This window comes from Phoxinus phoxinus (assembly GCF_949152265.1).
Source record: "Phoxinus phoxinus genome assembly, chromosome: 6".
Lineage (NCBI taxonomy): Eukaryota > Metazoa > Chordata > Actinopteri > Cypriniformes > Leuciscidae > Phoxinus > Phoxinus phoxinus.
In genome coordinates, this window is record NC_136881.1 from 29,614,725 (window position 1) to 29,642,115 (window position 27,391).

Here is a 27,391-nt window from a genome sequence, read left to right on the forward strand (position 1 = left end):
GCAATCGCAATCGCGATGTCAGCCCTTTGCGATTATATGACGGCAAAATGTTGCGATTATATTAAATAAATAAATAAATAAATAAGACAAACTTTCTGAGAACAGTTTGCCGATTTTCCTTGCCGAAATCTGATCTGACAGTCTCAGTAAAGGTGTGTTGCGTCTCGTGCCGTGTCACGTGCGTGGTCACTTGTGTGTGTGCGCGCACTACGCAGCGCGAAAATACCAGAGCGAAGATGGATGCCGAGGAGATCGGCACTGATCTGGTACCTAAAAATTACTCTACCTCTGTTATATGGCGGTATTTTGGATTTCGGATTACAGACACTGAGCAGAGAGAGGTACTGTGCAAGATTTGCAAAATTAAAGTTGCTACATCACGTGGCAATACGACAAATTTATTTCAGCACCTGAAACATCACAGAGAAAAATATGAGGAATGCATGACGGCGAAAGAGACAACTGAAGGAAACAAGGCACAAGCTGTTCCCCGAACAAAACAAAACAAAATTACAGATGTGTTTGCAAGCATCACGCCATATGATAAGTCTTCGGCTAGACATAAAGAAATCACTGACTCCATAACGCACTGTTTGGCAAAAGACATGATGCCCATGCACGCCGTTAGTAAAGTGGGATTTCAGAAAATGATCCACACACTGGACAAGAGGTACCAACTGCCCTCTCGAAACTATTTCTCTCAAATAGCGATCCCTAAACTTTATAACTCGCGCCGTGACGAAGTTCAAAAGGAAATGGCTACGGTGACGTTCTTTTCAACCACTACGGACCTGTGGTCAAGCAGGACAAGTGAACCGTATATTAGCTTGACTGTGCACTTTGTCGACGAGGAGTTTGAATTGAAAAGCCGCTGCCTGCAAACATCGTATTTCCCCGCCGACCACACAGGAGAAAACATAGCCTTGGGCTTGAGAGAGGCACTGGCTGCGTGGGACCTCTGCGAGGAGCGTCAGGTCGCCATAACAACAGACAACGGCTCTAACATGGTCAAAGCAGTGGAGCTTAATCAGTGGACTAGAATCCAGTGTTTTGGTCATAGACTTCATTTGGCCATTGGTAAGTTAAATTGCTTTCATATTTCGTTATATTACACTAAAGCAAATATTTTAAACTACTGTACTTTTATAAGCAAATAACTTTGGGTTAGGACCATTGATTTAATGAAATAAAATTACTTGAAATACAATGTAAAATTCTGTGTGTCACAAAAGATACTAGGAGTGGCCCATTTAATTTAGGGCTATTAATTAGCATTAAACAAAACTCTGTAAAAGATGGATGATTGTAAAGAACAAATCTGCCATTGCCATTTTTGCCTACTACTCCAATATAATTAATTAGGCCTAGAGTTGTGACATGATTTAGTACAAATATTAACTGTGTGTGTGTGTGTGTGTGTGTGTGTGTGTGTGTGTGTGTGTGTGTGTGTGTGTGTGTGTGTGTGTGTGTTTTATGCTATTCATATGAACTGGGCGTGGAATCAGAATGTGAATATTAAACGTTTTTGCAATGTGTAGTGAGTAAATGTTTTTCATCTATTATTCACAGAAAATGCTCTGAAAAAGAATGCACAATGCATTACCAGAGCTACTGGGATATGCAGGAAGATTGTGGGCCACTTCTCCCATAGCTGGAAGAAAAGAGTGGCCTTGAGGGAAGCACAACGAGAGCTCAACCTCCCAGAGCATGCCATGGTGACAGACTGCGCAACACGATGGGGTTCCACTCAGAAAATGATAGAAAGAGTCCTGGAGCAGCAAAGTGCATTGTCCAAGGTTCTCTCTACAGACCGCAAAGTGCGACACCTACTCCCTTCTTGGCAGGACCTGGAGGTCTTGGAATCTGTAAACAAGGCACTCAGCCCTCTACAGGACTTCACGGATGCCTTATCGGGTGAAAGTTATGTGAGCATATCTTGTGTGAAACCTGCTCTGCATCTTCTGAACACCTCAGTGCTGGCTGAAGACGAACCAGACACTGAGCTGACCAAGTCACTGAAATCCAACATTCTTAGCTACCTCAACAGCAAATATGAAGGCATTCAGGACTTGCTAAACTTCACCACTTTCCTAGACCCAAGGTTCAGAACACAACACATCTCTGAAGAAGAGACCCAGACCTTAAAGGAACGAGCCATATCTGAGTTGATCGTGAGTGAAACCACAGAGTTTACTTGGTAAAAAATGATTCAATGTAACAAATTTCTATAACATGTGCATTGTTTATTGTTTCAGGAGATTCACGGCCAGCAGTGTGTAGCCCAAAGCCCTGCAGTGATGGAGAATAATAGCATAGATGTGGAAAGTCCACCTGCTGCTAAAGCCAAGAAGAAAACTCTGGCCAGTTTCTTTAAGGAAACGTACTCGGTTACTAACGTAACCTCGGTTCTCTCTAGGAGAGGGAACGAGTACTGCGTCGAAAGAACGCTACGGGAAAGATATTTCTTTGTCGAGATTGAAGCCTAAAATTAATCCTTAATTTTGTAATATTGTAAAACGCTTTTCTGAAGCATACAACCTAGGCGGAGCAATACAGCTCACCCATTGGCTGCTCTGCCAGAAAAGCACAGCCTATGCGAGGCCAGAGACGCTGACCAATGAGGACGCTTCGCGCCCTTCTGCGTCACCTCCCGCCCAAACAGGCGTGGCCTAGGCCTATAAATACGAGCATAGCTGTCTAACACGCCGATTTTCGTCAATGAAGCGACGCAGCGTGGACACGCACGGCCATGAGACGCAGTACTCGTTCCCTCTCCTAGAGAGAACCGAGGTTACGTTAGTAACCGAGTACGTTCTCTTACGTAGAGTTCTCTCGTACTGCGTCGAAAGAACGCTACGGGAACCCTATGCAAACCGCCGTGCGTGTTCTTGGATCGACACAGACACCTAAGGGCGCGCGCGCCCTGGTATACAAGCGCCTACCCCAAGAAGTATAGGGAGAGCGGCTAAAATAGCATCATCCCTTATAGTAGTGCCTCTTAAGGCATAATAGCATATATATGTAATATAGATATATATGAGGGGTAATAGCATGCTCATGGGACACATTGTCAGTGAGTGATGCTTAAACATTGAAGTGACCTGGGCCGCAGCGCGGGGCAGGAACACTTATACATATTAACATTGAAGTGACCTGGGCCGCAGCGCGGGGCAGGAACACTTATACATATTAAACATTGAAGTGACCTGGGCCGCAGCGCGGGGCAGGAACACTTATACATAGTCTTCTAGACCGAGAGCAACGCAGGAACCTCTAGGTTATAGAACCTAATAAATGTAGACGGGGAGGCCCAGCCTGCCGCCATACAGATATCTTGTAACGAGATTCCGCTATACCAAGCCCATGAAGAGGCCATGCCTCTCGTGGAATGTGCTCTGATGCCCAAAGGGCATTCCAAACCTCTAGATGCGTAGGCTAGCGCAATGGCGTCCACTACCCATCGAGACAGACTCTGTTTCGTTGCGGCTCGCCCTTTGGAGCGCCCGCTGAACGAAACAAAGAGCTGCTCCGTCTGTCAAAAAACAGCGGAGCGGGACACGTAAGCTCTTAATGCCCTACCGGGCAAAGGGAGCTATTTCCGTCCTCTGAGGCCGGCAGGGCCGACAGGGAGATGACCTGAGCCCTGAACGCTGTGTTGAGGGACTTAGGCATGTACCCATGCTTCGGTTTCAATACGACTACAGAGTCGTTTGGCCCGAACTCCATACAAGAAGCTCTCACTGAGAGCGCTTGCAAGTCTCCCACACGCTTCACTGAAGCGAGAGCCAAAAGAAACACGGTCTTGAAGACAGGTGTTTCATGTCAACTGAGTGAATAGGCTCGAAAGGGGCCCCTTTCATAGCGTTCAACACTGTAGAAAGGTCCCAAACGGGGACTGAAGGAGGCCTTGGAGGGTTTAACCTCCTGGCGCCTCTAAGGAAGCGGACCACCAGGTCGTTCCTGCCTAGTGAATGGCCAAGCGTTGGATTAACGAACGCTGATATGGCTGCCACATAGACTTTGAGCGTGGATGGGGTTCTTCCCTTATCCAATAGCTCTTGCAAGAAGGAGAGAATCTCCGGTTCTCCACACTGAAGTGGTGACAGACCTTGATCTGAACACCATCCAGAGAACACCGACCATTTGGAAGCGTAGAGTCGTCTAGTAGACGGAGCCCTAGCTTGTTCGATCGTGTCTAACACTCCTCTTGGGAGGTTAGCGGGTACCCGTTTATGGCCCATACGTGTAGGGACCAAAGCTCGGGGTGAGGATGCAGAATCGAGCCCTTGGCCTGTGAGAGGAGGTCTCTCCTCACTGGAATCGGCCACGGAGCAGCACTCTTGAGCTGCATCAAGACTGGGAACCAAGGTTGATTCGTCCAGTATGGTGCGACAAGAAGCACTGAGCATCCGCTTTTCGAGTGAGTGAGACAGGGGGAAAAGCATAGAGCGGACGGCGGGGCCAGACTTTGGCCAGCGCGTTCGTGCTCTTTGAAAAGAATTCCGGGCAGTGAGCGTTTTCCTGGTTTGCAAACAGGTCTATCTCCGCTCTGCCGAACTTTTTCCACAGCAGACGCACTGTCTGTGTGTGTAGGGACCATTCTCCTGTTGGAACGTTGTTCCGTGAGAGTCTGTCTGGTCCTACATTCAGGCGACCAGGCACACGGATCGCTCTCAGCGAGCGCAGGTTGTGCTGGGCCCATACCAGTATGCGTTCCGTCATCCTGAAAAGGTTTCGGGATCTCACGCCACCCTGGCGGTTTATATAGGCTACTACCGACGTGTTGTCCGAACGGACTAGGACGTGGTGTCCCTTTATCCGAGGACGGAAACGCCTCAGCGCTAAGTCCACTGCCATCATTTCTAGGCAGTTTATGTGCGGTAGTTTGACTCGTTCTGCCCATTGGCCAAGAACGGTCTGCCTTCGAGCAGTGCTCCCCAGCCTGAGGTGGACGCGTCCGTGGACACCACCTTCAGGCTCGAGGAAGTCCCCAGGCTTACACCTGACCGGTACCAGTCTGACGCTCTCCATGGTGTCAGGGCTGAAACGCATTCCTGATTGACCTTGAGGCGACAACGACCGTGAACCCATGCTCGGCGCGGTACACGCGCTTTTAGCCAGACTGCAGTGGGCACATGCGCAGCAGGCCCAACTGTAGAGCTGTCGATGCTGCGGCCATGAGGCCTAGCATTTTCTGAAATCTCCTGAGTGGCACTATATGACCGCTGCGGAAGGATTTCGCCATCCGCAGGGAGTTTCGCCTGCGCTGTGATGACAGTCGAGCTGTCATAGACAGCGAGTTCAGCTCCAGTCCTAAAAGGAGATCCTTTGACTGGGAAACAGTGAACTTTTCTCCCAATTGACTCTCAGACCTAAGCACTCGAGGTGATCGAGAATTAGGGTCTTGTGGCGGATGAGTTCTGAAGGTGATTGAGCTAGAATCAGCCAATCGTCCAAATAATTCAGAATTCGAATGCCGCGGAGTCTCAGGGGTGCCAGCGCCGCGTCCATGCACACTGTAAATGTACGAGGTGCTAGAGACAGGCCGAATGGCAGGACTGTGTACTGATATGCCTGGCCCTCGAAGGCGAATCTCAAAAATCGCCTGTGACGTGACGCAATTTGTATGTGAAAATACGCGTCTTTCAGATCTATTGCCATAAACCAGTCTCCTCGGCGAATCTGCGCGAGGATAGCTCTGGTCGTGAGCATTCTGAACTTTCGCTTTGTCAGCGCTTTGTTCAGATGCCTGAGATCTAAAATGGGTCTGAGACCCCCGTCTTTTTCCGGTTCCAGAAAATATCTGCTGTACAGACCCCCTTCGCTCTGAGCTTGAGATAAAGGCTCTATGGCCCCTTTGCTCAATAGCTTCGCTATTTCGGCTCGAAGTAGATGTGCTACTTCTGTTTTCACCGTAGTTTCGACTTTCTCCGTGAAACGGGGAGGGCGTCGATGAAACTGTAGCGAATAGCCTCTTTTTATAGTCTCTAGCACCCATTCTGAGACCCCGGGAAGTCTTTCCCATGCATCTGCACGTGTGACTAGGGGTTGAATGTAATCTGGGCCCTGGTCGCGAAATGGCGGCGACACGAGAGCAACCGTGTGCTGTGACATGGACGCCGTGGCGTGTGAGGCGGGGGGCATGTTTAACACAGTATGCATCCCGCGCGCGCTCAGCTCTCTGTGTCGAGAGAGAGCGCGCGGGACGAGTCCCGTAGGGCTCGTTATGTTTGTGAATAAACGTGGGCGCTTGGTGGCGGGCACATTTATAACACCGGGAACACTGTTTTTGTGTACTGACTGACCGTTCGTTAGTTTCGTTTTTACAGAAAACCGCGGAACGTGCAGTGTGTAGTGGCTGTGGGCACTTGGCAGTGGGCACGCTCACTACACGTAAAACACAATCGGCATGAGCCGATTTTATGTGTGCAGACCCTGTGTTGTTCAGGGCTGTGCTTGCACGGGTTGAAAAACCGGGCTCTGGTCGCGAAATGGCGGCGACACGAGAGCAGTCGTGTGCTGTAACATGGGCGCCATTGCAGCGTGATGCGGGGGCGCGCTTAATCGAGCGGGCAGCCCGCGCGCGCTCTCAGCTCTCTCAGCTGAAAGAGAGAGCGCGCGGTGCGAGCCCCGTACGGCTCGGCATGTTTGAGAATAAATGTGGGTGCGTGAACGCGGGTACATTTATAGCACTGGGAAGTACTGTCTATTAGAACTGACTGACCGTGCATTGGTTTCGTTTTTACAGAGACCACGGGACATGCAGTGTGTAGTGATTGTGGGCACTGAAAAGCGGGCACGTTCACTAACTTACATGTGAAGCACAACCGAGCTGAGTCGATTTTATGTGTGCAAGCCCTGTATTGTGTAGGGCTGTGTTTGTGTGTACGAATGGGCACTAGGTCGTGGGCATTACGGATACACACATTACATCATCGGCTGTGGCCGGGACACCGTGTAGCACAGAGAGTACTGTCTATCAGAACCGACTGACCGTACATTCGTTTCGTTTTTACAGAAACCACGGGACATGCAGTATGTAGTGATTGTGGGCACTGAAAAGCGGGCACGTTCACTAACTTACATGTGAAGCACAACCGACATGAGTCGATTTTATGTGTGCAAGCCCTGTATTGTGTAGGGCTGTGCTTGTGTGTACGAATGGGCACTAGGTCGTGGGCATTACGGATACACACATTACACCATCGGCCGTGGCCGGGACACCAGTAAATACATTTTCAGATTTACCTGGGGCGTCGTGAAAACGGCGTCTGTGTGCAGGCAAACGGGCATTGATGTCGATTTGGTGACTGCAAAATACACTGGCACGGTCGCGAATGTTGGGACTGTGCGAGCGAGACATTTTTGTGAAATCCGGCCGCGGCGGGATTTTAACACTGTAGCTTTCCTCGAAGCAGAAATGCGCATCCTGGCTGAAAACTGGGCTTTCCGGGACTCCGCGATTTCTTCGTGAATTCAGGAAGAAAAAGGCGCGGGTCGTGAGGACGGTAACGTACGTTCCTCTGCAGAAAAGCAGCCATCCAGCCGGTAAGCGCATCGATGCTGGTCTTTCTCCGTCGACGCTCACGAGCGGCGGGGGAGGGGAGATCCTCGGAGCTCGCCCATCCCTCGCTACCCGAAGCGAGGAGAGAACAGCAGTCGTCCTTCACAGACACGGCTTCATCTTCCTCGTCCATGACGGACGCGGCGGCACACAGCGGCCCTTGTCCGTCGGTCAGAGAGTCCAGCGAAGCGGGCGGAGAAGCTAGCGGCAGCAGCGGCGAGCACCTCGTGGTGAAGGGAGGTTCCGGGCTCCGCTGAGCACGGCGCTTTTCACGGCGCGGCACTACAGCGGGCGGAAAAGATGCAGCTTCAGTAAATGAACGCCAGGCGAGTCCGCAGAGTCACCGTAGGCATCAAATCACAGTGATGGCAGCCGCCATCGACGAGAGCTGAAGCTGCGTGATACTCACAGGCAGGAAACACAAGCACGTGGTCCCCGTCGCTGAGCGGGGCTCTACACGAGCCACAGGAGGTGCGAGACATCTTGAAAAAGACGCTCGGCTCTTTTAGTGTGGAAAAACTGTGTGACGCGACGGCGAACACACACACAAAACACACACACATAATGTAAAGGATATTCCACGCCGGAGAAGCGCAGCAGGGAACGGCGGCTGAAGGCGGCGATGACCAGCGGCTTCAGGTAAGGGCTCGTCCTGCTGAGGTGCTTGTATCCAAACGGCTGTGGCGGCTCGAATCAATCCAGCGATGCGTGCAGCTTCGTTGAATTTAAGAAAATCGGCGTGTTAGACAGCTATGCTCGTATTTATAGGCCTAGGCCACGCCTGTTTGGGCGGGAGGTGACGCAGAAGGGCGCGAAGCGTCCTCATTGGTCAGCGTCTCTGGCCTCGCATAGGCTGTGCTTTTCTGGCAGAGCAGCCAATGGGTGAGCTGTATTGCTCCGCCTAGGTTGTATGCTTCAGAAAAGCGTTTTACAATATTACAAAATTAAGGATTAATTTTAGGCTTCAATCTCGACAAAGAAATATCTTTCCCGTAGCGTTCTTTCGACGCAGTACGAGAGAACTCTACGTAAGAGAACCACATGCACAGCACCAAGAGCACCACTGTCATCCACATTTGATTCCATGGCACAGTTAAGAGAAGCAGTGGCCTCTGAACTCAATGTTTACATTTACATGCCATGTGTAGACCATGGAGAAGATCCACTGAAATGGTGGAAGACACACAAAGTCAGCTTCCCTAGGCTATGCAAACTAGCACAGAAATATCTGGGCATACAAGCAACAAGCTCTGCATCAGAGAGAGATTTTAGTGCTAGTGGTAATGTCGTGTCAAATCATCGCTCCTGTCTGAAACCAGAGAAAGTCGATATGCTTGTGTTTTTGTCAAAGAACCTCTAATGCGATAAGATTAACTGTTTAGAAAGAGGATTTGGAAGTACCAGTTGGTCATTTAAGATTTAGTGGTTTGGGTTTTCAACAGTTTATACAGAGAGTATATGTTACATTACATCCTGAGTAAATGTCCATGTTTGTTTGGACAAAAATGTTAAAAAATCTTATTTTTGTGAAAATGTGTATGTTTTTATTTGTCTTATTTATTTAGCTTTACTTTTGAGAAAATAAGTTTACATAAATACAAATGTTCATGTTTTTATTTATTTTGAAACATTTCTAGTTTTACAAATACACATTTTAACATTATCACTAATCTGTGTGTGCATTTTCCTTTAAAACCCATCAAGTTGACTCATGATACAATTTATTATAATCGCAATCGCATATCGCAATATTAACCTCAATAATCGCAATATGACATTTTCCCCAAATCGTGCAGCCCTATGTCAGAATCAGCTACATTATCAATTGTGCTGTCAGGAGTAATGTCAGAATTGATGGCCAGCGTGGAATGACCGTAATTGTATCCTGACTTTATGATAAAATGTCTTTAAATGTAAATAAACTACGGTAAAAACGGAATAAATCCACTCTAATACTGAATAAACTAGAGGTTTACTTACTGAGACCACTTGGGGGAAGTAGTTGTTAAGAGGGATAGAAAGAAGGAGAGTAGAAAAAGAGAAGGTTGTGCATGAGTTCTGTATAACAGTGAGTAATAAAGAAACATGTACCCGTTCACCTGCCTGGCCTGGTTTCGTATTGATATCTAGAACACAACAAGCGTATTGCAAAATCACAAACAAAAACCCCCGAGAGACAACATGGAATCAGCACCCTTAACGCATTAAAAACTCGAAAGCTTATACTTGCATATGGTTCTCTTGTGTGTGCTGAGGAAAGGAGGCGCGCGTGTCCTCGGAGCAGGTCGCAGGGATTTTGAAAGTCCCTTGCAAGTGAAGTTACCGAAGAAATAATTCAGGAAAGTTAATTTCACTCGTAGGAGGACGTGAACAAAGGAGAATATGAAAACAAAGACTAAAGACTAAAACTAAAGCTAAAAAGAAAATAAACGGAGAAGAAAAGGATGCTCTCTTTCTGGCGGACTGCCCAGAGCGAGGGTCAAGGACTGTTAAAATGAAGAGGTTCGAATGTAGACTAATTTGGATGGATGTGAAACACAGCAGACAGTCGGTCAGAACTGTGTGAGTTGACTCTTAGTTGAAATGACACACCAAGCAGGGTATAAGTTCACTTAATTTACTGAAGGGCTGGTTGAGTTGCATGCATGGTTCTATAACAAATTATACAAGAGAAATAAACATTAATATATATGTATATATATTCTACAACATAACATTTCAACAATTATCAGTATTTACAACAATCACATCAATAAAGCAATATTGGACAATGTTGAAGAATTATTCTGGACATCGCCACAAGAAGGCGCTAGTCGCACATAAATGCCGCTCAACTGGGCATGCCATTACGCATGTGATAAACAGCTGATCACCGTGTGATAATAGTCTCTAAATTAGCGCGTGCATTCGTTAATAATAATGTCCAACATATAAACTTCTAACTTCAAAATAACAGTAATAATAACAGAAAAAAAGTCAGTCCAAAATACACTGACTAGAAATAGTAATACAGTCAGAATGATACTAATCGGTTACTGTCTAGGCTGATAAACAAACTACGAGTCTCTTGATATCATCAGGAAATATCAACTTACTTGACATGTACGCACACAGCAACTCAATATATACTCCAACTGAATAATACTCGAACAACTATGGATGAACTAATGGAGCTGCCCAAACTTTGCACTCTGTCATGCGCTGCATTCCTTTTCTGTATCCCAACGCGGTTCTGCTTTAACGCAGGTGATGCCATGGTAACAATGTGCGCTGTGATTGGCCAGGATAATACGGGACATTTAAGGGCATCCGGGCCTTTTGTACAATTGTCTTTATGGACAAGGTTGTCTTTATAGCATCGATGTACTTTGCCTTACTGAAACCTGGCTTAAACCAAATGACTATTTCGGTCTAAATGAGTCCACTCCACCAGGATACTGTTATAAGCATGAGCCCCGTCTGATTGGTCGTGGCGGCGGTGTTGCAACAATCTATAGAGATATTCTTAATGTTACTCAGAAAACAGGTGACAAATTTAATTCGTTTGAAGTACTTGTATTAAATGTTACGCTCTTAGATGTAAGGAAAAAATCCCTATTATCTCTAGCCTTGGCTACCGTATATAGACCGCCAGGGCCCTACGCTGATTTCCTAAAAGAGTTTGCAGATTTTCTCTCAGATCTATTGGTCAACGTCGATAAAGCATTAATTGTTGGAGATTTCAACATACACGTAGATAATTCAAATGATGCGTTAGGGGCTGCGTTTACAGATTTATTAAACTCCTTTGGGGTCAAGCAAAACGTCACCGGACCAACTCATCGTCTTAATCATACACTCGATTTAATTATATCATACGGAACCGATCCAACCGATATAGATATCATTCCACAAAGTGATGGTGTCAGTGACCACTTCCTGGTAACTTGTATATTACGGACTACAGTACTATGTCATACTGCGCCGCGTTACCGACCAGGCAGAACAATCCTTCCATCCACCATAGATAATTTCTCAAATTGCTTATCTGATTTGTCTCAGTTACTGCCTGAACCCAAACAAACAGACGAATTAGAGGAAGTAACTAGCACTATGAGCACCATTCTCTCTAGAACATTGGATATTGTTGCACCCATTAGATTAAAAAAGGTCAGAGAGAAAAGTAAAGCACCATGGTACAACAATACTACGCATGTTCTAAAGAGAGAAACCCGTAAATTAGAGCGTAAATGGAAACAAACTAATTTAGAGGTCTTTAGAATCGCGTGGAAAGACAGTATGTCACGTTATAAAAAGGCCCTAAAAGCGGCAAGGGCTGAGCATCTCCGCAAACTAATAGAAAACAACCAAAATAATCCAAGATTTTTATTTACCACCGTGGCTAGACTAATAAATAAACAAACGTCACCTGACCAAAATATCCCGTTACAGTTTAGCAGTAATGATTTCATGAACTTCTTCACTGAGAAAATAGAAAGCATCAGAACCACAATTGTAAACACTCAATCTTCAATCGCGCCTTATAAATCAGCCTCAATTATCACCCCGCAAGAACAATTACAGCGCTTTACAACTATAGAACAAAAAGAGCTAAATAAACTTATCACTTCATCTAAAACAACAACGTGCTTATTAGATCCTATACCAACTAAACTACTGAAAGAAGTGTTACCTGTAGTGGAAGAGCCTCTACTCAATATTATTAACTCGTCTCTATCTTTAGGTCACGTTCCAAAAACATTTAAACTGGCAGTTATAAAACCACTCATTAAGAAACCACAATTAGACCCACATAATCTAGCAAATTATAGACCCATTTCAAATCTTCCATTTATGTCTAAAATATTAGAAAAAGTTGTGTCCGCTCAACTGTGCTCTTTTTTGCAAGAAAATGACATCTATGAAAAGTTTCAGTCTGGATTCAGGCCGCACCATAGCACTGAAACTGCGCTCGTTAAAATCATTAATGATTTACTTTTAGCTTCGGACCAAGGCTGTATCTCAATACTAGTTTTACTTGATCTTAGTGCTGCGTTCGATACTATAGATCACACAATACTCTTAGATCGACTACAAAATTATACTGGCGTTCAAGGACAAGCATTAAGCTGGTTTAGATCATACTTATCTGACCGCTACCATTTTGTCTATTTAAATGGAAAAAAATCGATCATAACTTCAGTAAACTATGGAGTGCCGCAGGGATCTGTGCTAGGCCCTCTATTATTCTCAATATATATGCTGCCACTTGGAAATATTATAAGGAAACATGGAATTAGTTTCCATTGTTATGCTGATGACACTCAATTATATATTTCATCACGGCCGGATGAAAACGCTAAATTATCAAAATTGACAGAGTGTGTTAAAGATATAAAAGATTGGATGACGCGTAATTTTCTTCTATTAAATCCAGACAAGACGGAGGTACTACTCATCGGTTCAAAAAACCGCCCACAAAACCTCTCACAATACAACTTTAACATAGTAGGATGTCCTGCTACTTTATCCTCTACAGTAAAAGACCTGGGTGTCATACTAGACTGCGACCTGTCTTTTAAAAATCATATTTCATATGTTACAAAAACGGCATTTTTCCACCTTAGAAACATTGCTAAGCTACGTAATATGCTATCAGTTTCTGATGCAGAAAAGTTAGTTCATGCATTCATGACCTCGAGACTAGATTACTGTAATGCTCTATTAGCTGGTTGTCCTGCATCCTCAATAAACAAGCTACAGTTAGTCCAAAATGCAGCCGCTAGAGTTCTTACCAGATCAAGAAAATATGATCATATAACACCTATCTTATCATCACTACATTGGTTACCTATAAAGTTCCGTATTAATTATAAGGTATTGTTACTGACTTATAAAGCCCTAAACGGCTTAGCTCCAGTTTATTTAACGGATCTTCTATCGCCCTATAATCCATCGCGCTCTTTAAGATCGCTAAATTCGAGGCTTTTGGTTATACCTAGGATATCTAAGTCCACCAAAGGAGGGAGAGCATTCTCACATTTAGCTCCAAAACTCTGGAATAGCCTTCCTGATACTGTTCGTTGCTCAGAGTCGCTCTCCCAGTTCAAAACTAGATTAAAGACGCATCTCTTTAACCAGGCATTCATATAAATGTTTTAATCTTACAGTTAAATCCGGCCTCTAGTTCATAACCGCCAGAGGAGAACTGGCCCCCGACTGAGCCTGGGTTCTCCCAAGGTTTTTTTTTTTCTCCATTAGGTCACCTGATGGAGTTTTAGGTCACCATTAGGTCACCTGATGGAGTTTTTCGTTTCCTTGCCACTGTTGCCTTTGGCTTGCTCAGTTGGGGATATTCAATTTAATGAATCAATCAATATTACTATTGATTAGCATTACCAAACATGGACGTTTAATTATTATTTTAATTTAATACTGTGAAGCTGCTTTGATACAATCTGTATTGTGAAAAGCGCTATACAAATATTCTTGACTTGACTTGACTTGACTTTATGTCACACCTATTTTCCGGTTATTAGAAACTGAGGCGGGAAAAACTTTCCTTTGTTCGGACCGTCCAACCCCCTTCTTAATTTATGGTGGTCTCAGAATATGAGCCTTATACTTTAGAAAGGTGATTCATATAGTAATAATCATATCATTGCAATCTATTATCGAGATTCAACTCCGTTAGGTCTCAAGATTTAAAATGATATCAAACACGTCATATGAAAGATTATAGGAATACAAACTACATAAGATATGCATTTTAGGAGCATTTAAAGTCTGATTAATACACACTAACATTGTAGACACCCCAATATGCCATGGCACATAAACTGCAACACAGAAAAGTATCATATACATTTGGTAATGCCTTAATACGATTAGTTTAAAGAAACGTTTGGGTGTGTCTGAGTGTCTGTCTGTGTGTGTGTGTGTGTGTGTGTGTGTGTGTGTGTGTGTGTGTGTGTGTGTGTGTGTGTGTGTGTGTGTGTGTGTGTGTGTGTGTGTGTGTGTGTGTGTGTGTGTGTGTGTGTGTGTGTGTGTGTGTAAGTGTGCGTGTGCGTGTGTGTGTGTGTGTGTGTGTGTGTGTGCATTCCGGAGGTCTTCTTAGTCTCTGGAGAGGCTCATTGGGTCGTAACAGTGTCAGGCTATACTCCTATATGGGGAGGCTGCAGACCTTTACGCCCCTGGCAGTTTTACGCCCCTGTTGTTCCTGATGCGTCCAGTAGGGAGATATACTGCGAAATAACATCATTAAATCGACGCTAACACATTAATAACCCGTCCATAGACTTGACAATTTTGTGTTTTTTGTTCATTTAAATATAAACGCTACAGTGTAGATCTGCACGGATTAAAATAGGAAAATAGATGCAGATATTCAGTCGGTGTTCACTCTCTTCACTCAGCCTACAGAAGACTTTTGTTTTTGTGAATTGAAAAATTAAAAATACACATAGTTGGATCAACTACGTGTTATGACAAGTAATGATATGACCTACTGCAGTTATAGGCCTATTCACCGTATGTTTTTATATGGAGACTAAGTGAAATATGTTGTTGTGAATTTATATAAAGTTACATTTAGATATTAACCATATTTAGACCATTAGACATACAGTACCGTGTAATCATATGGATCCTCGATTTAATATCTGCTGTAGCCTACTATTCTCTATTGGTCGTCATACAGCTACAAAACAGTGTCCTACATAGCCTACGTGGTAAGATAAATTTAAGCCAGATCGTCCTGAACTTTTTGGTAAATTCTGGGCAAGTTTCATCTGCATAAAGACAGAACCATCCAATGTCAAAACCTTTAAACTCAAAGGTTTCTAAAACAAATAATATCCTTGAGTCTGTTGTAAAGAACCTTTCATTTTTTATTGACAAAATGTAATATTGTATTGATTTGTGTAGCCTAATTCAATCTCTTCTGATGTCCGTATACCCCCCTTGTTTTTTTTTTGTCTGTTTGTTTTTTCCTCTTCTCACTGTTAATGTCTGTATCCTTTCATTTGCAATACAAAATAAATAAATAAATAAATTTTAAAAAAGATTAAAACATACCTCAATTCGTGTCGCTGTACAGTCTCCCCCTACTGGACGCATCAGGCACAACAGGGGCGTAAAACTGTTTGGGTCCTATATCTACCGGCTCCAGGTCTGCAGCCTCCCCATTCTCGTGTCAGGAGGCAATCGAAACCCAGCCATGTCGGAGCCATGGCGGTGCGGTGCTTTAGATGGTCGAGAGTCTTGATTTACATATCTGAGTTCAGAGTGTAAAAGTAAGGAATGTGCAGTTTGTGCAGGGAGAAATATAATCATGATTCTAGCCCATTCGTTACACAGGCTATTATGCAGCCATTGACTACAGCATCTGGCTATTGATATGTTTGCTTTTTTGTTGTTTTTATACCAACATATGTCACCAGATGTCACTAAAGTTAGCACATTTTTAGGTTTTGGCTGTCTGAACCTAATGGAATGTTTTTTTTTTTTACTGAAGTAAAATAAATATTATATATAACATAAAAATAAGCATATGTTACATAACAAATATGGTACTTTTAGAGGTAATACATTTTAAATACCGCAAAAATCACAAAAAAATTGCATAAATTGATAGATTTTATTTTAGCGAAGATGGTGATACGGTGATTATTAAAAAAAATTGGGATCACAGTCACCTGAGACCTTCGTGCCCACATTTGTCCACGAAGGATGAATTAAGGGCTACACAAAGGATGATTGAGGCTTCAAACAGAACGTTCAAATCAGGGTATTTCTGAATGATAAAAAAAAATGTTTTAAAAATCACACTAACATAAGTGCACCTCAGGAAACTATATAAAACAATAAAAAATGCAGTTTATGATCCCTTCAAGCTTTATGATAATCCCTGGAATTATCCTTTTGCCTTTTAGCTTCTGATACATTTGATATCTTTTTTTTCTGTACTTCACCAAATAGCGTTTTGAATTTTGCAAAAACATTTCTCTATCACACCTTTTTATAATCTTATTGTCCGTTTATTTTCTCCCAAGTCTACATTCATCAGTTTTGGAGGTTTCAGATTATTTTCATTATTTTATGTGTTGTTGCTTGGTAGACTTAAGTGCATCGATAGTGGTTGCTTCTGTTCTCTCAATTTTCAGCTGCAGACAGCAGGAGAAACAGATTGGATGGTCGTAGCAACTGAAAAAATGTCTAAAGGCCAAGGAATGTTGAAGCTGTGCAAGTAAGAGCTTAGTTTGGAGGCCAAGTTGTTACTGAATTGATTTGTGATTGAAAAACGTATAGTTTCCAAAAAGTTAGACACTACTCATTTCAGAAAGACATCAATCTGAGAATGTTATGCCATAATGGCAATTAGCAGCTACTGACTCTTGTCATGAAACTGCACATGGAACAAACAGTGGTGATCCAAATGCAGGCTTTAATAAAGGATGATCCAGAATACACACCGAGTACACAGGCAGAGGGCCAGAGTCCAGGTAAGCAGTCCAATACAGCAGAAGTACAATACAAGGGCAAGGCAAACGGGTAAACTAGATACAGGCAGGGAGTCCGGGAACTGAGAAACACGAAGAAACTAGGAAAACGCTCAGTTTGCAGTATGACACTAACAACACTTAGCAAAGAGACCAAGGAAAACCAAGGCTTAAATCATAGAAGCTAACAAGCATAATCAAAACCAGGTGAGAGACATAAAGCATAATCAGTCCAAATCAAACCAAAAGTAGTAATGAAAAATAGAGAAGGAGTGCCCCCCAGTGGCTCAAGCGGGCACTCCAGCCGCTGATTGTCACAACTCCATAGATTTGTTAAACGTTTATGTGGAATTTTATCTCAGGTGATCAGAATCAAGGCACAGTATCTAAAAAAAAAAAAGAACTAAATTAAAGTATTTACTTTACCAAAGTACATTTATATACTTTGATAAAAAATGACTGTTTAGAGTTCATGAAAACAAATACAAATTAAACTTTAAAACCATCTAGCTCAATTGCCTCAGCATGCAGTGCTGCTTTGTTTCCTGGATGGCAGTCATCACCATAGTCACAGATTAGGAGACTCAGAGAAGATGAACTCAAATCCAGGTTTATTGGAGGTACAGTAGGTGAAAACTGTGGTAACAGGTGAGTAGAACTGATGTGAAAAATAATAGTCAGGGGAATGTCAGAGGAATCACACAAGGAAATAACAACAGGCAACAGAGGAATGAGGAAACAACAGAAAATCCACAGAGTAAAACACAGGTGAGTAATCCACGAGTACACCGGGGTCCTTACAATGATACAATGAAGAGACAGATAATCAAGAAGGACATCAAGGCACGTCCGAATCCAATGTTAGTTTTGCTTCCTGTCTCCTGAGATATGTTCAACTGACCGATTTTTGAAGACAGCATAGACCTTTGATATCCCACAATCCTGTGGAAATTTATTGATTTCCATTGCTTGACAGCTAAGCTAAAAAATCTACAAAATGTCTGAAAGTTACAGTTGGTTACCACCTTTCCTGGGCTTATAGGAAAGCCACTATACACATACTATGACATCGGCTGCCTAAAACTCAGGCAGGCTGGAGTTTTTAAAGAATCGTTTTCAGAGGAGAATTATCCGTTTGTGTGTAAACAAAGGGCACAAATGAAGGGAAATGTCTCCGTTTTTCAAAATAACCGTATGTGTAAACGGGGCCTCAGAAGTGTGTGTAGTCTTTGATTGCTGGTAGATGAGGAACAGGTGTAAGGGAGTAATTAGTCTGGGGAGAATTAGTGTTCATGGAGTCAGAGAGCTGGGTGGAGTGGGATGTGATGTGACCCATGAATAAAAACAAGTCTAGCAGGTTAATGGTCCGTAAATATAAGGACAGAGAAAACGAAACTCTTCTAGAAAAGAATGCAGTTTAGCAATTGGAACCTGGACCTGGATTATTTGCTTCTGTGGCATTCGAGATATGGACAGACAAAACACCGACTACGCCACCCTGGGAGTTTCACCCAGGGAATGATTTTACTCCCTTATTGAAATTATATTAATACAATTAAGGACACACAGGTACACGTACAATACAGCCAAAGACGGGTTCAAATTTGAAGAAACTACTTTTATTTCAATGATTTAAAACCATCTCTCGGGGAAGAGAACACAGAAAAAAACAAAACAAAATAACAAACGTATAAATGCTGAGGCTTACCGATGGAGGAGAAAGGAGTCAGAGGCAGTAAGAAATCCCAGGGAAAGTTCCCCAGTAAACACACAACCACACCACAGTGAACACAAAAGATGATGAGAAAGTCAACAGCACACCGGAAGGGGACACTACCACCCAGACACCAACACCACCATCGGCTCTCAGTCACTGTAACAAACAAAGAAGAATGAAACAAGCACACACACACTCCTTTAACAAGGATTCACCAAAAAGAATAGAAAATACAGAAAATCTAAATCTTTAAATGAAAGGAACACTTATCAGAAAGTACAGACAATGACTGCCAAAACCAGCAATGGTTATAAAAGGGCAGTATAAAGAAAACTATATATATCTAAAGATATATAAATCCAGTAATCCGAAAAGAAAAGAAGGAATAAAACAAAATATAAATACACTTATTAATCCAAATTGGAATGAACAAACAACAAGAAAACAAACTTCATAATCAGCAAAATTATAATATAAAGCCCCAACCCCTTGAGCTATATTCAGACATCATAAAAACAATAGCCCACATGAAACAAATGACACATACTGTTGGCCATGCAGGCGTAATGGCCCCGTAACGTTTAGTATTAAATGGCAAGACGAGCGCACAGCAATATGCTCCAATTGCTGGTACAATATAAATATAATGCAAACAGTAGTTCAGGGGAACCAACAGTCCAGGAAAGACAGCCGTACAGGTCAAAACAGCCGTGAAAGCAAAACAGTGTCTGCAACACAGTCGTATAAGCAAAACAGTGTCTGCAAAACAGCCGTGAAGGCAAAACAGCAGCTAGCGAATCAACAGTGTTGCTGGCGACGATCTCCAGTTACACCGGCCTCATTCCGATCAAGCAGCATTCATTTACACCCGAGGGAGACAGCTCGACGCGTGCCGACGTCACCGATAATGCAGTAGCGTTTATTGAATGTGCTGACTGACGAGATGGAAAACTGGGCCCCGAAACGGAGATCTATGAGCGTCCAACACATAATAACCATCACTGCAGATAAGAACAATATATTGGTGTGGAGACAACGAAGCCACTACCCTACCTGTCAGCACAGCAGAGCACCGGAGAGAGCGACCCGGAAGCACAACACAACTTCCGTCACTGACGAGCAAGAGAACGCGTTAGAAGGACTACTCGCGATATTTATAGGATGGAGCCTCACATGAGGATTGGCCAAAAGTACGCCAGATACACATTACGTATTAATTAATACTGCTACAATCTACCCCAGCTTTTTGTATCGGCGCCCCGACGATAAGCAACTCTTGCTACTCACTTCCAGGGCCTAAAGAGGGCAGCACAACAGTAGACACAGAAGTCACGCACCTAAAACCATTTACGAGAACAAGCGACACACAAGTCCTCCAACATGATTAAAACACGAGTAAGGCACTTGTTACAGGTCCTCTGCCTTTACGGCTACTCGACGAGAAACAAGTGATGCCCAAGTCCTCTTACCATGGCGGTTAAATGACGAGAAACAAGTGATGCAAGAGTCCTCAAACATGGCGGCTAAATGACGAGAAACAAGTGATACACAAGTCCTCTTAACGTGACGGCTAAATGATGAGAAACAAGTGATACACGAGTCCTCAAACATGATACAAGTAAAAACAGAACCCTCAGCGGGGCATATTTTTAAGACTCGAACTGGTCACTCCCTAAACGTGCATGAGCTCGACAAACATTAAAATTACACTCTGTAACAATAGATACCATTCCGCTACTGTTGGTCAACACGAAATTAAAATCCACCCAACCATTTGACAAGATGGGGACCTGACAACCCTACAACCGGGTAACGCATTAGAGGGTGCGAAACTAGGTCCAGGGACGGCCGCAGCCTGTTCCTGGCGCAGCCTCTCATTATCGGCTCTTAACTGCTCAATTAAGTCGCTCAACTCCTGTACCTCTCCCTCCATACTTACCCTACCCAACCAAGGGAAACCCTACCCAACAAAGGGAAACTCTACCGTTAGGAGATAGGAAGGCGGAGGAAGGACGCCAGCTGCTGTTTTGCCTATAACACAAAAAAACACACAAAAAAAAAAAAAGAGCGAGAAAGACAACAAACAACAAAATTGAACACGTCTTGGCGTTAAATTGTACCCTGCCGACTACGCCAGATTGTGGCATTCGAGATATGGACAGACAAAACACCGACTACGCCACCCTGGGAGTTTCACCCAGGGAATGATTTTACTCCCTTATTGAAATTATATTAATACAATTAAGGACACACAGGTACACGTACAATACAGCCAAAGACGGGTTCAAATTTGAAGAAACTACTTTTATTTCAATGATTTAAAACCATCTCTCGGGGAAGAGAACACAGAAAAAAACAAAACAAAATAACAAACGTATAAATGCTGAGGCTTACCGATGGAGGAGAAAGGAGTCAGAGGCAGTAAGAAATCCCAGGGAAAGTTCCCCAGTAAACACACAACCACACCACAGTGAACACAAAAGATGATGAGAAAGTCAACAGCACACCGGAAGGGGACACTACCACCCAGACACCAACACCACCATCGGCTCTCAGTCACTGTAACAAACAAAGAAGAATGAAACAAGCACACACACACTCCTTTAACAAGGATTCACCAAAAAGAATAGAAAATACAGAAAATCTAAATCTTTAAATGAAAGGAACACTTATCAGAAAGTACAGACAATGACTGCCAAAACCAGCAATGGTTATAAAAGGGCAGTATAAAGAAAACTATATATATCTAAAGATATATAAATCCAGTAATCCGAAAAGAAAAGAAGGAATAAAACAAAATATAAATACACTTATTAATCCAAATTGGAATGAACAAACAACAAGAAAACAAACTTCATAATCAGCAAAATTATAATATAAAGCCCCAACCCCTTGAGCTATATTCAGACATCATAAAAACAATAGCCCACATGAAACAAATGACACATACTGTTGGCCATGCAGGCGTAATGGCCCCGTAACGTTTAGTATTAAATGGCAAGACGAGCGCACAGCAATATGCTCCAATTGCTGGTACAATATAAATATAATGCAAACAGTAGTTCAGGGGAACCAACAGTCCAGGAAAGACAGCCGTACAGGTCAAAACAGCCGTGAAAGCAAAACAGTGTCTGCAACACAGTCGTATAAGCAAAACAGTGTCTGCAAAACAGCCGTGAAGGCAAAACAGCAGCTAGCGAATCAACAGTGTTGCTGGCGACGATCTCCAGTTACACCGGCCTCATTCCGATCAAGCAGCATTCATTTACACCCGAGGGAGACAGCTCGACGCGTGCCGACGTCACCGATAATGCAGTAGCGTTTATTGAATGTGCTGACTGACGAGATGGAAAACTGGGCCCCGAAACGGAGATCTATGAGCGTCCAACACATAATAACCATCACTGCAGATAAGAACAATATATTGGTGTGGAGACAACGAAGCCACTACCCTACCTGTCAGCACAGCAGAGCACCGGAGAGAGCGACCCGGAAGCACAACACAACTTCCGTCACTGACGAGCAAGAGAACGCGTTAGAAGGACTACTCGCGATATTTATAGGATGGAGCCTCACATGAGGATTGGCCAAAAGTACGCCAGATACACATTACGTATTAATTAATACTGCTACACTTCCAAAATGAGAGGTGAGAGAAAGAGCATGTACACATATTAAATGATTTAAAGCTTGTGCAAGCTATAACGGGGCACACAATATTAATACAATATAAACAAGGAATAGTGGCATGTACAAAAAGGGCATGTAAAGTGAACTATAAGTGAAATACTAATCATTGAAATCATTTGAAAGCTTTGTAATCCACTTTAAAAGTATTGCTTTTGTTTGATGTAACATACTGATTTTTACTCCTTTTCATACTTCACTTTCTCAACAGATATGGACAACAATGAGACTTCTAATGAACAAAAGTCAAGGGGCTCTTTTTTGCACTACCTTTGCATTGCATTTGGTATAGTACTTGTTGGAGTAGGGATAACCCAGGTATGTATGGCATTTAATATAGCCAGAAACCATATAATTATGGGTATGCTCCATTTCTTTGATACACCACTTTACCATTTTAAATTAGATTCCAAATGACGGAGCATATACAGCAACTTTATCGTGTGGAGCTATGTCTACCGAGGTGGGTAATACATCATACACAGTATCATAAAGCAGTTTGTGTTTCTCGTTCTTTCTCGCTCGTTCTCGCTTCTCACGAGACTTCCTATTTTCAATTTACCGGGACGTTAGTCCCAATGTTGCAAGGCTGGTTTTCCGCCTGGGAACGCTGGGGGGAGCGGGGAAAGTAACCATTCTCACCAGAACAGATTATTTAACCATCCAAATGATTTCTAAACGGATTTATTAAGCTGAAAAAGTTACCAAGTGCACCTTTCAAGAAGAGCGTGCGCTGCTTTGCCAGAGGAATAATAGGAATACACTTTAATTTTTTTTATGTTTTAAATGTTGAATGTTTTTTATTGTTTCAGCATGTTTATTAATCTCCCATTTCTGTTAATATAGTCATTGCATGCTATAACCTTAAACCCCGATGATCGATTATGTGACTTATATGGTTATTTTTGATCAACTCTGAAAATATTAAAAAACGTAATTTGATTTAAAGATGGAGATTGCACAGGAAAGTAAAGTGAGTGAGTGAAAGCAATTGGGACATTGCTTAATTTTTATAATCTTTAGGCTACTCTTATTGGTGTCGTGCTACAGACCTGATTTAAATATTAATAAAGTAGAAAACAGAAATCCGATCAGTTATCCATACAGAGGCTACTTAATATGAACAAATGTAAACGCACGGTGTCCTGATTGGCTAATGATCCGATCTGCTTGATCGGATCACGGTGATCGCATGTTAATGCCAAGTGTAAACGCAGCCTATGTTTGATCACTTTACAGGAAGTGGAGAGGAATATTTACTTCGTAGTCTTTGCACACCACCACCTCAGTACTAAGGAAGTTTATCTCAAATAAATGAGATGTATTTGGATCTCTGGTATTATTGTAGAGTTTAATGAATCTTAGATGTGGTTTATATACAGCAATTTATACAATTTATAAATGTAATTAAATCTAATATATATTTTACATACAGTCGTGCTCAGAATTAATGGCACCCCTGGTAAATATGATCAAAACTGGCTGTTAAAAATAAATCTGCATCGTTTATCCTTTTGATCTCTAATTCAAAAAATTGCCAAAAAATCTAACCTTGCATTGAAGTAAAAGAATTGAAAGTGGGTGGGGGGAAATCACATTATGAAATAAAAGTTTTTCTCCTAAACACGTTGGCCAGAATTATTAGTACCCCTAGAATTTTTTACAAGTAAAATATCTGAAGTATATTCCTATTTAATTTTTCGATTTTTTTAGCACACCAGGGTGACTAGGAACATGAAACCATGACTTCTTGTTTCACAGGAATTTAAATATGAGGAAACACAAAGGCCAAATTCACTTAATCATCCATCACAATGAGTAAAACCAAAGAATATAGTTCTGATGTGCATCAAAAGATAGTTGAGCATCACAAAATAGAAAGTGGCTGTAAGAAAATAGCTAAAGAATTGAAAATCCCCATTTTGACCATCAGGGCAATAATTAAGAAGTTCCAATCAACTAAAGATGTTACGAATCTGCCAGGAAGAGAAAGTGTGTCTATATTGCCTTAATGGATGGTGAGGATGAAAGTTTGAGTGACCAAAGAGTTTAAGGATCATGGAGAATTGCAGAGATTAGTTGAGTCTTGGGGTCAGAAAGCCTATAAAAAATAAAATTCAAACAACCCCTTCATCCCCACATGTTTGGGAGGTTTTCAAGAAAAATCCTCCTCGCTCATCCAAAAACAAACTCCAGCAAATTCAGTTGTCGGGCACGACTGGAACTTCAAACGGCACAGGGTTCTGTGGTCAGATGAAACAAAACATGCTAGATGGGTTTGGTGCACACAAGGATAAAAAGTCCCCCATGTGTACAATTTAATATACCGTTGGATCTTTGATGTTGTCAGCATATTTTTCTGCTGGAGGTCCTGGACTTCTTGTTCAGATGGCATCGTGGATTCTATCAAATATCAACAGATAAAAATCAAAACCTTGACGCCTTCTGCTAGAAATCTTATAATGAGCCGTGTTGGATCAGGACAACGATCCAAAACAAACATCAAAATCAACACAAAAATTTGTTACGGAGCACAAAATGAAGCTTCTGCCATGACCGTCCCAGTTCCCTGACCTGATGAGTGGAGTGAACTGACGGGGAGAAGCACCAACATGGATCTGGGAATCTGAAGGATCTGGAGAGATTCTGTGTGGAGGAATGGTCTCTGATCTCTTGTCAGTTGTTCTCCAAACTCATGTCAAAAGGAGATTGCAAAAAGTATTAAATAAAAGGGTGCCAATAATTGTGACCAACGTGTTTTGGAGAAATACTTCTAATTTTTATTATGAAAGATCAAAAGAATAAACAATGCATATTTATTTTTTACAGCCAGTTTTGATCATATTTACCAGGGGTGCCATTAATTCTGAGCACGGCTGTAAATACACATGGTGTATTATATGTTTATACATTTGATTAATATTATACACATTAATATTTGATTAATATTATAGGTAACACTTTAATTTAGGGTCCAATTATCACTATTAACTAGTAACTATGGATATTGGCTGTTTATTAGTATTTAGAAAGCATATATTAATGCCTTATTATGCATGACCATATTCTACATCCCTTAATCCTACCCAGTACCTAAACTTAACAACTACCTTAACTATTAATAAGCAGTAATTATGAGATTACTGAGGCAAAAGTCGTAGGTAATAGTAAGAGTGATAATAGAATATTAATAGTGATAATTGGACCCTAATCTAAAGTGTGACCATATTATATTTGCTTTACAGATATTATATATTATGTCATTATAACTGAAAGTTATGTGAGTTTCATCTGCAAGTTGTTCCAAATGATCACATTTTCTCAAGTGAAGTGAACTTTGACAGATCACCTACTCAGTGAGGATGTGTACAAACTAATATGTGATGTGAAATGATGTATAATATGTCTTAACTTTCAGATATATGACGACAAACTAAATCAACAAAACCACAATTCAAGTGATTTAGGTACTGTTTTTTTCTGTTTTTTTTTCTTCTTAAATACAGGTCTTAAAATATTGATTGATATAATACATCTTTTTTTATACCTTTATGATGAAAAAGATAGGCTATATGAGGGCTAAATTAAAAGTAATTCTTACTAATCATCCAGGTGAACCGCTCCGAATACTTTTGGTTGGAATGACAGGGGCAGGAAGAAGTGCAACAGGCAACACCATCCTGGGAAAAAAGGTTTTTAAATCTGAGATATCATCATCCTCTTTGACTAAGCAATGTGAAAAAAATAATGCAACAGTTAATGGAAGAAATATATTAGTTATTGACACCCCGGGTCTGTTTGACACCAGCTTAACTACAGATGAAGTGGCCAACAGAATTAAGCGTTGCATTTTACTCTCTGCTCCTGGTCCACATGTCTTCTTAGTTGTGATTCAGCTGGGCAGATTCACAGATGAAGAGGCAGAAGCTGTTAAAACCATTCAAGCAGTTTTTGGTGAGGAAGCCTCTACATACACCATGGCACTGTTCACTCATGGAGATCGATTAGAGGACAAGAACATTCACACATTTTTGCGGGACAGCCCAAAACTGCTCAGTTTCATCAAAACTTGCAGTGGAAGATTCCATGTGTTCAACAATAAAGAACAAAATCCTGAACAGGTCATTCAGTTGTTTGAACAGATTGACAAAATAGTTACTGGGAATGATGGGCAACATTACACCATTACAGATGCTTGAAATAGAGAAAGCGACCGAGGCGGAAAAATATCACATCCTGAAAGAGAATGAGGAGCAGAGAAAGAATGAAACAGAAGCTCTGAGGGCTAAGCTTGAAGGTGAAGCTTTTGAAAAAGCAAAAGAAAAACTGGACAAGGAATTTGAACAGCAGGCACAATGGCAAGCTGAGAAAAATATTCGTATGCGAAATGGTGGCCTCTCTTTTCTTAATTATGTAAGATCTTTTTTTTCCCAAAAGAAACCGTAATCTTGAAAAGAGCAAAAATAAATCAAATCAAATAAAACATTTCACTAAACTAAAAATGTAATAAATTAATATATATTTAAAAACAAAAGTGAAACCGAATATATAATATGCAAAAATCTATAAATAAATAAAACTATATGTTCACATACACTACTCTCCAGTGTCTGTGACTATGCATTCCTTGCAGAGGAACTGGAAATAAGTTGGGTTATGAAAAAAAAATGCTGGGTTGTTTCAACCCAAATTTGGGTTAAATATGGACAAACCCAGCCGTTGGGTGACATTTTTGTCCATATTTGACCCAGATTTGGGTTAAAACAACCCAGCATTTTTTAGAGTGTAACAATATTCTGCATTTCATTCCATAGGAGCACATACTGTGTTTGGTGAAATGTGTTTGTGATCAAATGTTTTAAGGGTATAAAAGTTACAATTAATGACATGTGTACTGTTGTAAACATTTCTTTTTGTCATTCTTGATGTTCTAAACTGTTTTAA

At 42.0% G+C, this 27,391-nt stretch overlaps 1 protein-coding gene, 1 long non-coding RNA gene and 1 pseudogene across 3 annotated transcripts; 2 read left to right on the forward strand and 1 right to left on the reverse strand.

The window, feature by feature from the left end:
- Positions 1-243: 243 nt before the first annotated feature.
- On the forward strand, positions 244-9,453 carry LOC307000524 (E3 SUMO-protein ligase ZBED1-like; the record flags this gene model as incomplete). Its single annotated transcript, XM_079616167.1, has 4 exons — positions 244-1,077; positions 1,570-2,171; positions 2,256-2,380; positions 9,402-9,453. The coding sequence occupies exons 1-4, from the start codon at positions 444-446 to the stop codon at positions 9,451-9,453; spliced, it is 1,413 nt and encodes a 470-aa protein (XP_079472293.1). The 5' UTR covers positions 244-443.
- Positions 9,454-18,646: 9,193 nt separating this feature from the next.
- Positions 18,647-22,368, reverse strand: LOC306999892. The gene is made up of 3 exons (XR_013797932.1): positions 22,217-22,368; positions 19,814-22,134; positions 18,647-19,731 (listed from the first exon to the last, which is right to left on the reverse strand). It is a non-coding gene; the product is annotated as an uncharacterized lncRNA (long non-coding RNA).
- Positions 22,004-27,093, forward strand: LOC306999891 (GTPase IMAP family member 9-like; annotated as a pseudogene). The gene is made up of 5 exons (XR_013800689.1): positions 22,004-22,409; positions 22,659-22,765; positions 22,854-22,910; positions 25,866-25,914; positions 26,060-27,093. The product of XR_013800689.1 is annotated as a GTPase IMAP family member 9-like (transcript).
- The last annotated feature ends 298 nt before the right edge of the window (positions 27,094-27,391 follow it).